General features: G+C 39.7%; 1 protein-coding gene across 1 annotated transcript; it reads left to right on the top strand.

Annotated features, from left to right (window-relative positions):
• The first annotated feature begins 6,442 nt into the window (after nucleotides 1-6,442).
• Nucleotides 6,443-12,699, top strand: LOC107058528 (uncharacterized). The gene is made up of 7 exons (XM_015304347.1): nucleotides 6,443-6,448; nucleotides 9,371-9,707; nucleotides 9,791-10,164; nucleotides 10,233-10,397; nucleotides 10,462-11,467; nucleotides 11,667-12,366; nucleotides 12,453-12,699. Exons 1-7 carry the CDS (start codon nucleotides 6,443-6,445, stop codon nucleotides 12,697-12,699), a joined length of 2,835 nt encoding a protein of 944 aa, XP_015159833.1.
• Nucleotides 12,700-13,067: the final 368 nt, after the last annotated feature.

Genomic DNA, 13,067 nt, shown 5'->3' with positions numbered 1-13,067 from the left:
ATATAGAAATTCCAAAAATGACAATATTATATAAAAATAACTTGAATTTCATAAAAATAATTATTTTAAATCGTTGTAAAATTAAAGAAGCTCGAAAGATTTTATATTTTTTAGTTAAATATTTCATTAAATTAGTCTACTTTAAATTATGGTTATAATTTTGAGTCAATTAGTTTATATTTAGGTTAACTATTTTATTTCATTAAGATTAAGAAGCTGGTAGTTAATTATATTAATTGTCCTATTAAAATTCTAGTCATATTCACCAAACCAACTCAATTTGGCTACAATCTTAGCTTCATTTGGCTAAATTGTTAATTTATTTGGCTATTCCCTAATTACAAATCTAACCCCTCTCTTGCCTCACCTCCAAGCCATCAAAAGACCAAAGTTGGGCCAGCCCCACTGACCCAATTCATGTAACACCCAACCCACATTCAACTCTAACGTTTTAAATACATACAACAAGTAGAGACAATACACCATTCCAAACGACAACAACAACGTCTATGAAACAAGGTATATGCTACAAATCGATAATTCCAGCACTTCCAATGATCACAAAGGACACATTGTATTAAGAGAAGTAACACTCACAAGCATTCATTAATCACGCAATGTGAATACAACAACGACAACAACATCAAAACATAAGGCGTGAGACACGATTCCAATCGCGTACAACAGTACATCATCTTCCTCCTTCGCCTTGACAACTCATACAACAGTACGCTCGTACAACAGGTGTAGCCACGTTCCTCGTCCTTACTCGCGAGAGATTTCACCACGTCAAGCTTCAAGGGCGCTTGAATCAATCAAAGTCGTCCACCTCTCCTCCTCTCTATTCCGATTTGTTGAAGTTTGGAATCAATTGGTGTATTCTTGTCCTTGAAATAGGAATTCCGAATTTTGAATTTCAAATTTCATCCTTATGCCATTCTTTCGTATGTTTCCCTCCTTCAATTCAACCTAATATTTCGTCTATATAAAACCATCTTCTCTTTATATTTTAAGTTTAGCCACAACTTACATTCAAAGAGAACAACTCACAAAGGGGTTTGAAAACAAAAATAGATATAGAAGTATATAAGAAATACACTCAAAACAGAGAGGAGAACTAGTTAGGGTCTTAGTTTCACTCTCTTGTTCCGTTCATCACACTTTCGAGTTCATCGAAATTCTCAGCTCATAGGTGGTGGAATCGCTTCGTCGTTGATTAGCTCGTTGTTGTCCCAAAACACTGCTTCAAGAAAGGTAACTTCCTTCCTCCATAATATTCTTGCTTTAAACTCTCCCTCTCTCTTCTCATTCCCTCTTTTAGAATCGTGTGTGTTGTTTTGTTATTGTCCGAAATAGCTTGTTATGCCTTAATACAATTTGAATATTTCAATATGTTGTATTTTCTGTTCATTTTAGGTGATTTTTGTGGGTTTCAAAATGGTGCTAAACTTTGATTTTCTCGTGAATATGTTATTTTGAGTCGACTTAGTTTTTTTAAAACTTAAAGTATATATTTGCATCCTGCTACTTTATGGTAAATCTTTGTTATTTAGGTATCATTTGTTCACTGTGAATAATGATGTTATCTGTTGGCTTCTTGCACTTAGCATGAATCTAAAGTCATCTTTTCCTTAGTGGTTTGGTTAGTTAAAATATGTTTTGTTGGAGTATAATGTTTTAGTTTGTTTATCCTTAAGTTGATCATGATTAGGTTAAATATGTGGTAGTTACAGTGTTGTGATGTTAGACTGTTTAGGTGCATTGAGACAGTAACTCATTCAATGTTAATGGAGTTGTTACTAGTTAGTTGAACTGTAAATAGAGTTCGATCTGTATTTTGATGGTAGTTTGGGAGATTGTTTCAATGCATACCTGCAAAGTGAATTAATACGCTTTGTTCCAATTGTTTTAACACTAATTTGTTTCTAATTGTGTGTGTATCTGTGATGTCATTTGATTTCTTTACTGTTCATTCTCGCTTTTGTCGAAGTGGTGTAAATGTAATCATAGGTTGGTAAGTTTGTAATAATTCAAAGTTAAATCAATTCATTCACAGCATGCCTCAACTTCTTTAGTGTTCCAGTCTTGTTTCAATTTGGATAATATTTCACTATTTTTTTGCCGCTTAGAACATGAAAGCTATTTGGATTTCTTTGGTTTATAATACTAATCACTTGTAATATTGTGATTTATGATTGGGTCTATTGTCTTCTTTTATTTTTTTTTTGTGTTTTCCTTTGTGAAATGTCACGACCCAAGGTAGCCCCTATGCGTAACATGGCGTATCAGACCCTGAAAGGGCCCATACAAGCCACTTAGATTCTTCATACAAGATAATAGAAATGTAAAAGATTTAAAGACAGTTCCAACATAGAGATTTTATAAAAGAAAAGTGGAAGTCTAAACATTGTCTCAAAGCCATCTAGTACATAATAATGAATCTGGGTGTAGCCTGTATATCATGTTTCAAAACTAAAAGTAATGAAAGACTAAAAACAATAAATGTCCATCCTCGAAGAATGACTCACCAAAGCTCGGAATCTCCTCAAGGAACTCTAACCACAAAACTGGGAACCTTGTCAGACCCTACATTTGGGGAAATGTAGGCAAGAGTATGCATTAGTACAAAATATGTACCAAGTATGATAGCCATGTATAAAATATTTAAAAACATGCTTAAAACGAACAACTTCATAACCATGCAATGACCAAGCTAAAACACGATATAAAAGGGTTAGAAAACACGAGTCATAAAACATGATCAATGCACATAATCATCATCTTGAACATATATGAGATACTTCCTTGAAGTAACCTTGGTTCATCATAAATTGCTTGTGGGAAGTAGCCTTAACCTACATATAAGACCACGTGATCTATCAACATGGAATCCGGTGTCTCCCACACCGGAAAGGGTTGTCCTACTTGCCAAGGTAAGGACCATGAACTTCTAGCTATTGTGGATCCACTAGATAATGTCTATCTAAACAATCCTATGTTTGCTCATAGTTTATGGGACATGGGTAGTCACCACTTGTCCATCGGTGCTAAGCTTTTTATCTTTCGATGGCGCTATCACTTTGGAGCGATACACTGAATAGTTCTTATTCATATTCATCTTAGATCTTAAAGGAGCATGAGTAATCGCCTCTTTTCCTTACATTATGTGACACGGGTAATCACCTCTTGCCTCAACATTAGAATAGATTATTAACATTGGTTCATTTTTTGGTGAGACAGTCTTTCAACCTTAAGAATCCTTATTATGTGAGAAAACCTTTCACATGCATGCTTTTATGTGTTTATGAGAAATCCTTCCAACAACACAACAACAACAACATCTATAACAGCCCGTATTACGCATATGGTTGTTATATTCTTGTGATACTTTACATAGCCTTATAGTATAGGTGAGGGACCATGATTCTTATATGATTAGTGTTGGTTTAAACTAGCTCGGAAGGTGATGTGATGCCTTGCACGTTTCAGCATGTGTACTGCAAGTTAACTCCAACGGGAGTATTTAAATAGATAGTAAGGTGGTAATTGAGCTTAAAGTTGAAAGTTAAGTGCTAAGTTAAAGCAAAAGGAATTAATATTTAGAAAATGGAATAAACTAAGTGAGCTGCTTGCTTGACTTAACTAAGCTAGCAGGTGACAAGTAGGTGCATTACCTACTTTGACTTATTGACCAGTCCAAATGACTAAGTAGGTGCATCACCTACTTGAGCTATATGATCCGATTTACTTATTTGAAAACCGGCTCCTTCCTCTACTCATATTTCGGCTCTTATACATGCTGTTGTCACCTTTCAAACTAGTCGTAGCCGCATATCAGCTACGCTCAATGTGGTATATCTGTTGGATTAGATCTTTTGGGAAGCTTTTGGACCTAGCGAAAGGGCTCTAAGCCTTCACACAAGCAAGCGCGAGAGAAGCGGAGCACGAAGCTACCGCTTCCCCCGACCGACTAAAATACAACAGTCGCGACCTACTTTGATTCAAAAGAAAGGCGAAGGGTTTGGCAACAAGCAAACGGCTTTCTATCATAGTTGCAAGGGTTCCAAACCTTAACTACTTAAGTACCAAAGGCTGCTTTCGGTTGGTTTCATAATGGGGCTGTTCACTACAAGCTATCAGCGCTCAGCGCTGTCTTAGATTGAACGTTGACTTATCTTATTGCCGTTCAATCTCTAAGGCGGGTTTCCGCTGAGAACGGAATAGTGTTCGTGTCCAAAGGTGAACAAAGCCCTAGCTTCTAGAGTTCGCTGCTTTTCCCAGGCCGGCCGGAGAAGGGCTTATACTGCTCGCCTTTGTTTGATATGTTCATTCAGTACCAATACAAACGAAAACTACACCAAAGTGGAAGGGCCAGTATAGAAGCTAGAAGTAGCTAGCCTATAGTAGTCGGCCTAACCAAAGCCTCACGACAACATAAAATTAGCCTTATGAATTGAATCTTAAGTAGGGGGCTTAGCCCGCCCGCCTATCAATCAAAGAGGCTGAGAGTAAGCGTAAGCTCACCCGGAAGCTCGAAGAGCTTCCCTTCATTCGCTTCGCGGGAGCCGCACAGCACATAGCTGGAAGTCAGAGGGCCCATACTACCTGCCTAACCCTTCGCTCCGAGGGACCGTAGATCGGAAAGCGCCTTCTAAACCACCCCATTCATCCTTATTTTTTGCGCAAGCCGTACATATTGCGTTAACAATAATGGGGGTAGGTGGTTTTGGTTAGTTAAATATAAGTTGTAGTTTGAGTCCTCTCGAGGACGGGCCCCCTTTTTTTGGGAAAGGATAGTGGGTAGGGCTTATCTTTCCCCCAGACTACTTTACTCACTGGAAATCATTCCACGTACAGGAACTGGGGAAAAAAAAAGGGCTCGAACTACAGGGATCTGATACCTGGCTTTCTTGGTATGAGAAGTTGGTTATGTAGGCTGACAACCTTTCCTAGGTTGTTTCAATCAGGCCAAATAATCGATTAGTAGTATGCCTGAGATTGCCATAAGAACTTCCCCCTCTTGAAAACTGACTAATCAAACAAAGGGGGTCACTTTTTTTTATGAGGGTAGGGAGTTTGGGTTGGTGTGAGGTGTACCGCACTTTGGGTACAAGATCGGAAATTCCATTCTCTTTTTTACCATCTAAAATCGAAGAAAAGAAAGAAGGGCGAGATAAACAAATAAAGAGCTAACTTTCTTTATTATTATGTAAGATTAGAAGGTGCAAAATGAATCGGCGCAGGAGCTGCTACAATTGCTTCAGCGGGAGCTGCTGCCGGTATTGGAAATGTTTTCAGTTCCTTAATTCTGTTGCGAGAAATCATTCATTGGCAAAACAATTATTTGGTTATGCTATTTTGGGATTTGCTTTAACCGAAGCTATTGCCTTGTTTTCCTTAATGATGGCCTTCTTAATCCTCCCTGACTTTTAGAAAAAAGAAAAGAAAAAAAAAGTGGAAGCGGGCTAGTCCCCGAAAATGCCCGGTACTTTAGCGTTGGGGACAAGTAAGATTATTCTAAGGTTTATCCGCCATCATTATCACAAATTGAATATCCTGTTAATATGCCAGCCCTAGCCCGTCTTGCTCTTCCAATTCCATTTCAAGAGTCATCATAGCTCTTTTGGACTTATACATGCAGCACCCTTTTATCTTTCGGCATAGACCCTTCTTCCTCCTTGCGATGCAAAGGCAATGTCAGGGAGGGCGAGAGAAGGAGAGAACGTATGGGTGGTATGAAAGCCATAAGCGGAGGCATGGGTCTTTCTCACGAAGATGCGAAGTTACATCTAGTTAAAAAGGCCAAGGTTTATGGATCAGATTTGGGCCTATGCTAATGGACTCACTTGAGGCCCAAACTAAGTTAAATAAAAGGAAAATGAAATTTAAGCCCAACAACCAAATCTGTCAAGGACCAATATATAAGCCCAAGTGAAAGCCAATAGGTGCATCATCACCTAGTTTGACCTTTTAAGCTGCTTGATGTACATAAGCAGGTGCATCACCTACTTGACCAATTAGTAGCTGAAAATGAAGCTTTCTAGGGGATATTCTTAAAGGTGAAGAAATCTCAATATAAGATATATTGGCTACTATTCTCACTCATTTTAACACACAATATTGAGGATTAACTCCAGCTCTCCCTCTCTTTTCTCTTAAGGATTAAAACAACAGGCTTAAAGCTCTTCTAGTGTTCTTGAAGAAATCCTCATCTCTGCAAGACAAGGTAAGTGAAAACACTTATGGATTTAGCTTAATTATCCTATGGATGATTAGGAAAACATGTTATTCACGCTCAAGTATAAGCATAAAGGCATAATATTTCCAGAGCCTACTGCTCACTTCCTTGGTTATTAAGATACTTTTCTCTTCTTCTTTGGTTTAAGTGTGAAAGGAAGTTGAAGTTCTAGAGGAATTCAAGTTATAAGGAGAAGTTGTAGAAATGGAGGTAAGTTGACTGCTCCATTTTCTTCCACCTTATGTATGAGTTTGAGTGAGGAATTATGGGTGTGCTGTCATAAAGAACTCAAGGGGGTGGTGAGTTCAATAATTGATTGTATGATAAAGAATATATGAGGCTGTTTTATGTGTATTGTTGTTGGTGCAGCTTGGGTAATCTTGGAAAAGGATATATAATGTATGGATTGGGCAGAGAAGGAGGGTGCGGTGATACACATTATTTTGAGGGTTGTATGGGCTCATTATCCGTCAAGTTAGCTACTGTTTTATGAGACTCACAGTGTGATAGCTGCTAATTTTAGTTTATCATGACTTATATTGTAGATTAAAACCTGAAAGGGGAGGCTGAATCGTGATAGTTGTATTGGTCAGAGGATAAGGTATGTAAGGCTATTCGATTCAATATTCTTCGGCATGAAATCTGATACTTCCAATTAATATCAATAAGTGAATTTCCTAAGTTCTATTCCTAGTAAAGGAAACATAGTGGCAGCGTACGATATCCAAATAGCTAACAATATTTCACCCTCTTCTTAGTGTATAGAATTACTTCATTATATGTTCACTACTCTATACTTGTGTAATTATCCTACCTATGTGCTGGTGTAGAAATGGTATTTGCAAAAGCAAGTTTGGTGAATCCTCCTCTTAGTCAATTGAAGTGAATTGTGTCATTTAAGCTCACAAGTAATGCATTGATGTTACATAGCTCCTTATGTCATTGTTACTGCCTTGAAGTATTATTTTCATGTATTCTACTACTGGTCCGTAGTTCCAAACATAAAAAATGATTATGACCACCAAAACAACAATCTCAAAGATTAAAGAATTAAGTGAAGCGATCTGTATAATTAAGCGTGGCAGCTCAGGGGTGAAAGCCTAGCATAGGTCAATCATAATTGGTATAGAAGGGTGGCAGCTCAGGGGTGAAAGCCTAGCATAGGTCGATCATAATTGGTATAGAAGGGTGGCAACTCAGGGGCGAAAGCCTAGCATGGGCCGATCTCGATTTGTGTAATTATGAGGACCGCATCCCAGGGGTTAAAATGCCTAGCATGGGTCATCCTCTTCTACCACTGATCAGCTGGTCATTCGTATCACAGGCCTTATAAAGATCATAAAACACAGAAAAGGTAAAGACAAGAATGTAACATACATGATCCCGCAAGAGTTAACAAAGGTGGTCATCTGTTCTGATTTATGCACACATATATTGATTCTTGGTTTCATTCGAACTCTTATTTTATATATGTTATTGGCTTACATATTCAGTACATATTCTCATACTGACGTCCCTCGAGGGGGACGCTGCATTTTATGTTGCAGGCATAGGTACTTCAGCTAATAGACCTCCTCAGTAGGAGCACACGACACTCAGCTACTTTTGGTGAGCTTCAGATTGATTCGGAGCTTTACTGAGTCCTTGGTAGATTCATTTTGGTATTGTGTCGTAGTTAAGGGTAAGGTGGGGTCTGTCTTGACCTATTATAAGGTTTTCTATCTTTTAGAGGCTTTGTAGACTTATGTATATGGTTCAGTTGCGTCTTAACAAGTGGTGGCCTCAACGGCCAGGTCTTGTATATAAGTTTTGGGTCTACTTATGTTGGTTCGTATCGCTACATCCAATGTGAACTTGTCACAAGATTGTCATAATTATAAGCATAGTAAGCATATGTTACATGTTGGTTCTCTCGGAACTTTAGGGCATCGGGTGCCTGTCCGTCTTAATAAGATTTGAGGCATGACAAGATCAATGATACTTCACTCTCCAAGAATCCATAAAACATTTACATCAACTTCATAAGACATGTATAATTTCATAAACTCTTCTTTCATAATTCCAAACCCACATAATATGATCATGACTTGGAAAACATGGGAATTGCATGGGTTCATGGGGATCATCATAAAAGAGTGAGATTAACTAAATTCTTGCATAAAAGATCATAAATCAATAAATTAGATCCATAATTAAGAGAACCCATAACATAGAAGAAAGCCTTAACTCAATTGTGGAATTCTAACTTTGTAAATTGGAGAATTTGGGAACTCCATGGAGGAAGGGGCACCATGGATGAAAACTATCACACCTCAATGCCAACTGCTTAACTTCGATGGAGGATTAGTAGACTTGACTCAGCCCTAGCCAGTCTCCTGTACATCAGATTGCAGGGTGAGCTATTCCTTCTAGCTCGTGCTGGATTCTCTCAATCATGGTGTGATGTCCTTAAATTTCGGACATAGACCATCTTTTTTACTTATTTTTGTGTCTTTAATACTCTTAGACTTGGTATTTTGAGAACAAATGTCCTTGATGTGATGACTTTCAGATTTTGGGGATAATAAGTGTTAGACTTTAGAGGTTTATTTGATTGGTTACTTCAATAAGTTTTGAGCTTCCGCATTATTTTTGTTATTCGTAGTTGAATTATTGATATATGTTGGGGTTTGGATTCCTTGTTTCGCCCACTTAGGAGGTTAAGTGTGGGTGCTACTCCCGACTTGTTTTGGATCGTGACAAACTTGGTATCAGAGCCTTAGGTTCGGTGATCTCATCACACAAGGACAAGTCTTGTAGAGTCTTGCGGAACGGTATGGGGACGCCTTTACTTTTCTTCGAGAGGGTTCGGTGATCTCATCACACAAGGACAAGTCTAGTAGAGTCTTGTGGAACGGTACGGGCATGCATTTACTTTTCTTCGAGAGGCTATAAGACTTTTAGGAAAACTCTTATCTTTCTTTCTTTCATGCTATTACTTGAATCCAATTGGTACCTAGGTGATACATATTGGTATCTGACTTTCTTCACTCTATTTCACAGATGGTCGGGACTAGAGCAACAACTGTGGAAACAATAACACCAGCCAGATAGAGTGCGCCTGAGCAAACCATTGGGGCTGCATCTCGAAAGGGAGCAGTGGCGAGAGGCCGTGGTAGAGGTCGCGGGAGAAGGCCAACTAGAGGCAGAGGACAAGCACCTAGTCCAACTAGGGATAGAGCGGTGACTCCTCCACCGATTGATGAGGTTGCGATAGAGGGTGATGAAGGGGACGATGAGCAGATTCAAGAGAAGGAAGTACCACCCCAGCCTACTCCAAAGATGATTAATCAGGTTCTAACTTATCTCAGTGGGTTATCTGATCAGGGCCAGGCACCCCAGCGTTTTCTACACCAGCACCTCAGGTTCAGGGAGTACAACATGCAGTTGTTGTGGCTCCCCGCATGGATGCGTCCTTGGAAACAGACATGTTTCCCCGATTGACTACAGGGTCTATAATAACTAATGTCCAGCATGACCTCTTTATTAAGTTCTTAAAGTTGAAAACTCCAGTCTTCAAGGCTACCGAATCTGAAGATGCTTATGATTTCCTGGTTGATTGTCATGAGCTGCTACATAAGATGGACATAGTGGAGCGATTCGGTGTTGAGTTTGTGACCTACCAGTTTCAAGGAGATGCCAAAATATGGTGGAGGTCTCATGTTGAGTGTCAACCAGAAAAGGCACCACCTATGACTTGGGCAACATTTTCTAGCTTCTTCATGGAGAAGTATATACCCCGGACTTTGAGGGACAACAGGAGAGATGAGTTCCTAAACATAGAGCAAGGAAGGATGTCTGTTGTAGCTTATGAGGCCAAATTTCGTGCATTATCCAGGTATGCCACTCAGCTTTGCTTCAGTCCGCAAGAGCGGATTCGCCGCTTTGTAAGGGATTAAGGTCAGATTTGCAGATTCCAGCTTTACAGGTAGCTGCTTCTGCAAAATCTTTTCAGGAAGTGGTTGACTTTGTGATAGAGGTAGAGGGGGTGAAACCAGATGACTTCACTGAGGTTTTAACGTTTAAGAAGTTCCGTAAGGGAGGTGAGTTTAGTGGTTCTTACTCTAGAGGGCAGAGTTTAGGGGGTTATCCACCCCGCCCTATTAAGTCTTCATTGCAGGTTTCAGTTGAGGGTCTGTAACAGACTAGCCAACCTTTTTTCTGAGTTTGGGGTTTATCTTCAGTCTTCTTCATCTTCACAAAGACCTACACTCGACTCCAGGACTTGTTATGGATGTGGGGAGGCCGGACATACGAGGAAATATTGTCCAAAGCAGAGTCAGGCACGGTACGATCGGAGTTACAGATCTCCAGCAGTTAGAGGTAGGGGTGGTCATGGTAGAGGCCGTCATTCTGGAGGACGTGGCGGACAAGGTAATGGTGGTCACCAGTTTAGCCGCGGTGGCGGGCAGGTTGGAACTACTAGAGCGCAACCCGGCAGGGGCAATGGACAGACAAGTAATAAGGCCCATTGTTATGCTTTCCCTGGGAGGTTAGAGGCAGAGACATCTGATGTTGTTATCATAGGTACACTTCTAGTCTGTGATTGCATGGCTTCTGTATTGTTTGACCCTGGATCCACATTTTCTTATGTATCTTCTTCGTTCTCTACTGGTCTTGATTTGCATTGTGATTTGATTGACATGCCTATTCGTGTCTCTACTCCTATCAGTGAGTCTGTGATAGTTGAGAAGGTGTATAGGTCTTGCCTTATGACTTATGTGGGGAGCAACCCTTATGTAGATTTGATTATTATAGAGATGGTTGATTTTGATGTAATTCTGGGTATGACTTGGCTTTCTCCAAATTTTGCTATCTTAGATTGTAATGCTAAGACTGTGACCTTGGCCAAGCCTGGGACAGATCCACTAGTGTGGGAGGGTGACTACTTTCCCGCCCCAGTTCGTATTATCCTTTTTCTTCATGCTAAGAGGTTGGTGAGTAAGGGTGGTTTAGCTTTCTTGGAACATCTCAGGGATGATACTTCCAAAGTGCCTTCAATCGAGTCTGTTTCGAAAGTCCGTGAGTTTACAGATGTTTTTCCTGCAGACCTGCCTGGTATGCCACCAGATAGAGATATTGATTTTTGTATTGACTTGGAGCCAGGGACTCACCCCATTTCCATTCCACCTTATAGAATGGCCCCAGCTGAGTTAAGGGAGTTAAAGGACCAACTTCAGGAGTTGTTAGGTAAATGTTTTATTAGGCCGAGTGCATCTCCTTGGGGTGCTCCAGCTTATTTGTGAAGAAGAAGAAGGATGGTAGTTTTCGGATGTGCATAGACTATATAGGTAGTTGAATAAGGTAACTATTAAGAATAGGTACCCCATTCCTCGCATTGATGTCTTGTTTGACCAGTTACAGGGTGCTTGTGTCTTCTCTAAAATAGATTTGAGGTCCGGTTATCATCAATTGAAAATGCAGGCAACAGATGTTCCAAAGACTGCTTTTCGAACCAGGTATGAGCATTATAAATTCATAGTAATGTCTTTCGGGCTTACGAATGCCCCTGCTGCTTTCATGAGTCGGATGAACAGAATTATTAAGCCATATATGGACCTCTTTGTTATTGTATTCATTGATGATATACTGATATACTCAAGAGCCTGGAAGGAACATGAGAAGCATTTGAGAATTGTATTGGGGTTGTTAAGGGAGAAAAGGCTTTATGCCAAATTCTCCAAGTGTGAGTTTTGGCTTGATTCAATGTCCTTCTTAGGGCACGTGGTTTCTAAGGATGGAGTGATGGTGGATCCCACTAAGATTGAAGCGGTGAAGAATTGGGTAAGGCCTACTAATGTTTCAGAGGTAAGAAGCTTTGTTGGTTTAGCTAGCTACTACCGCCAATTTGTCAAGGGATTCTCTTCCATTTCTTCCCAGCTGACCAATTTGACCAAGCAGAATGTTCCATTTGTATGGTCAGATGAGTGTGAGAAAAGCTTCCTGAAACTCAAGACCTTGTTGACTGCTGCACCGATTCTCGCCTTGTCAGTGGAAGGTAAGAATTTCATTGTTTATTGTGATGCATCTTATTCTGGTTTGGGTGCAGTACTAATGCAGGAGAGGAATGTAATTGCTTATGCTTCAAGGCATGAACGTAACTATCTGACCCATTGAAGCAGTGGAGGCATTATCTATATGGAGTCAAGTGTGAAGTGTATACAAATCATCGCAGTTTACAATATGTGTTCACTCAGAAGGATTTGAATTTGAGGCAGAAGAGGTGGATGGACTTATTGAAAGACTACGATATTACTATTCTATATCACCCGGGAAAAGCTAATGTTGTGGATGATGTTCTAAGTAGAAAAGCAGGGAGCATGGGGAGTTTGGCCAACTTACAGGTTTCTAGATGCCCATTGGCTAGAGAGGTTCAAACTCTGGCTAATGACTTTATGAGGCTGGAAGTACTCGAGAAATGAGGATTCTTGGCCTGTGAGGAAGGCAAGATCTTCTTTACTTGACAAGATTAAGGGTGTGTTTGGCATGAAGGAAATGTTTTCCAATTTTCTCATGTTTGGTTGGGTTAAATGTTTTGGAAATGTTTTTCAAATCAACTCATTTTCCTCAAATTTAAGGAAAATGACTTCCCTTCAAAACTTAAGGAAAACATTTTCCAAACCTCTCTTTCAACTTCAAATTACAATTACTTTTTTGTTGAAAAAAATCAATTTATTTTGTCCCTACCCTCAAACCAGCCCCTCAACCCCCCGCCCCCAAAAAATAATAATTTTAAAGCTTGTTTTTAAATTCAATTTTTTTACCCCACCCTCACCCCTGCCCCCACCCC

This window comes from Solanum tuberosum, unplaced genomic scaffold (genome assembly GCF_000226075.1).
Source record: "Solanum tuberosum cultivar DM 1-3 516 R44 unplaced genomic scaffold, SolTub_3.0 scf00539, whole genome shotgun sequence".
Classification (NCBI taxonomy): domain Eukaryota; kingdom Viridiplantae; phylum Streptophyta; class Magnoliopsida; order Solanales; family Solanaceae; genus Solanum; species Solanum tuberosum.
The sequence above is the reverse complement of the archived record's forward strand: the minus strand, read 5'-3'. Positions and strand labels throughout refer to the sequence as shown.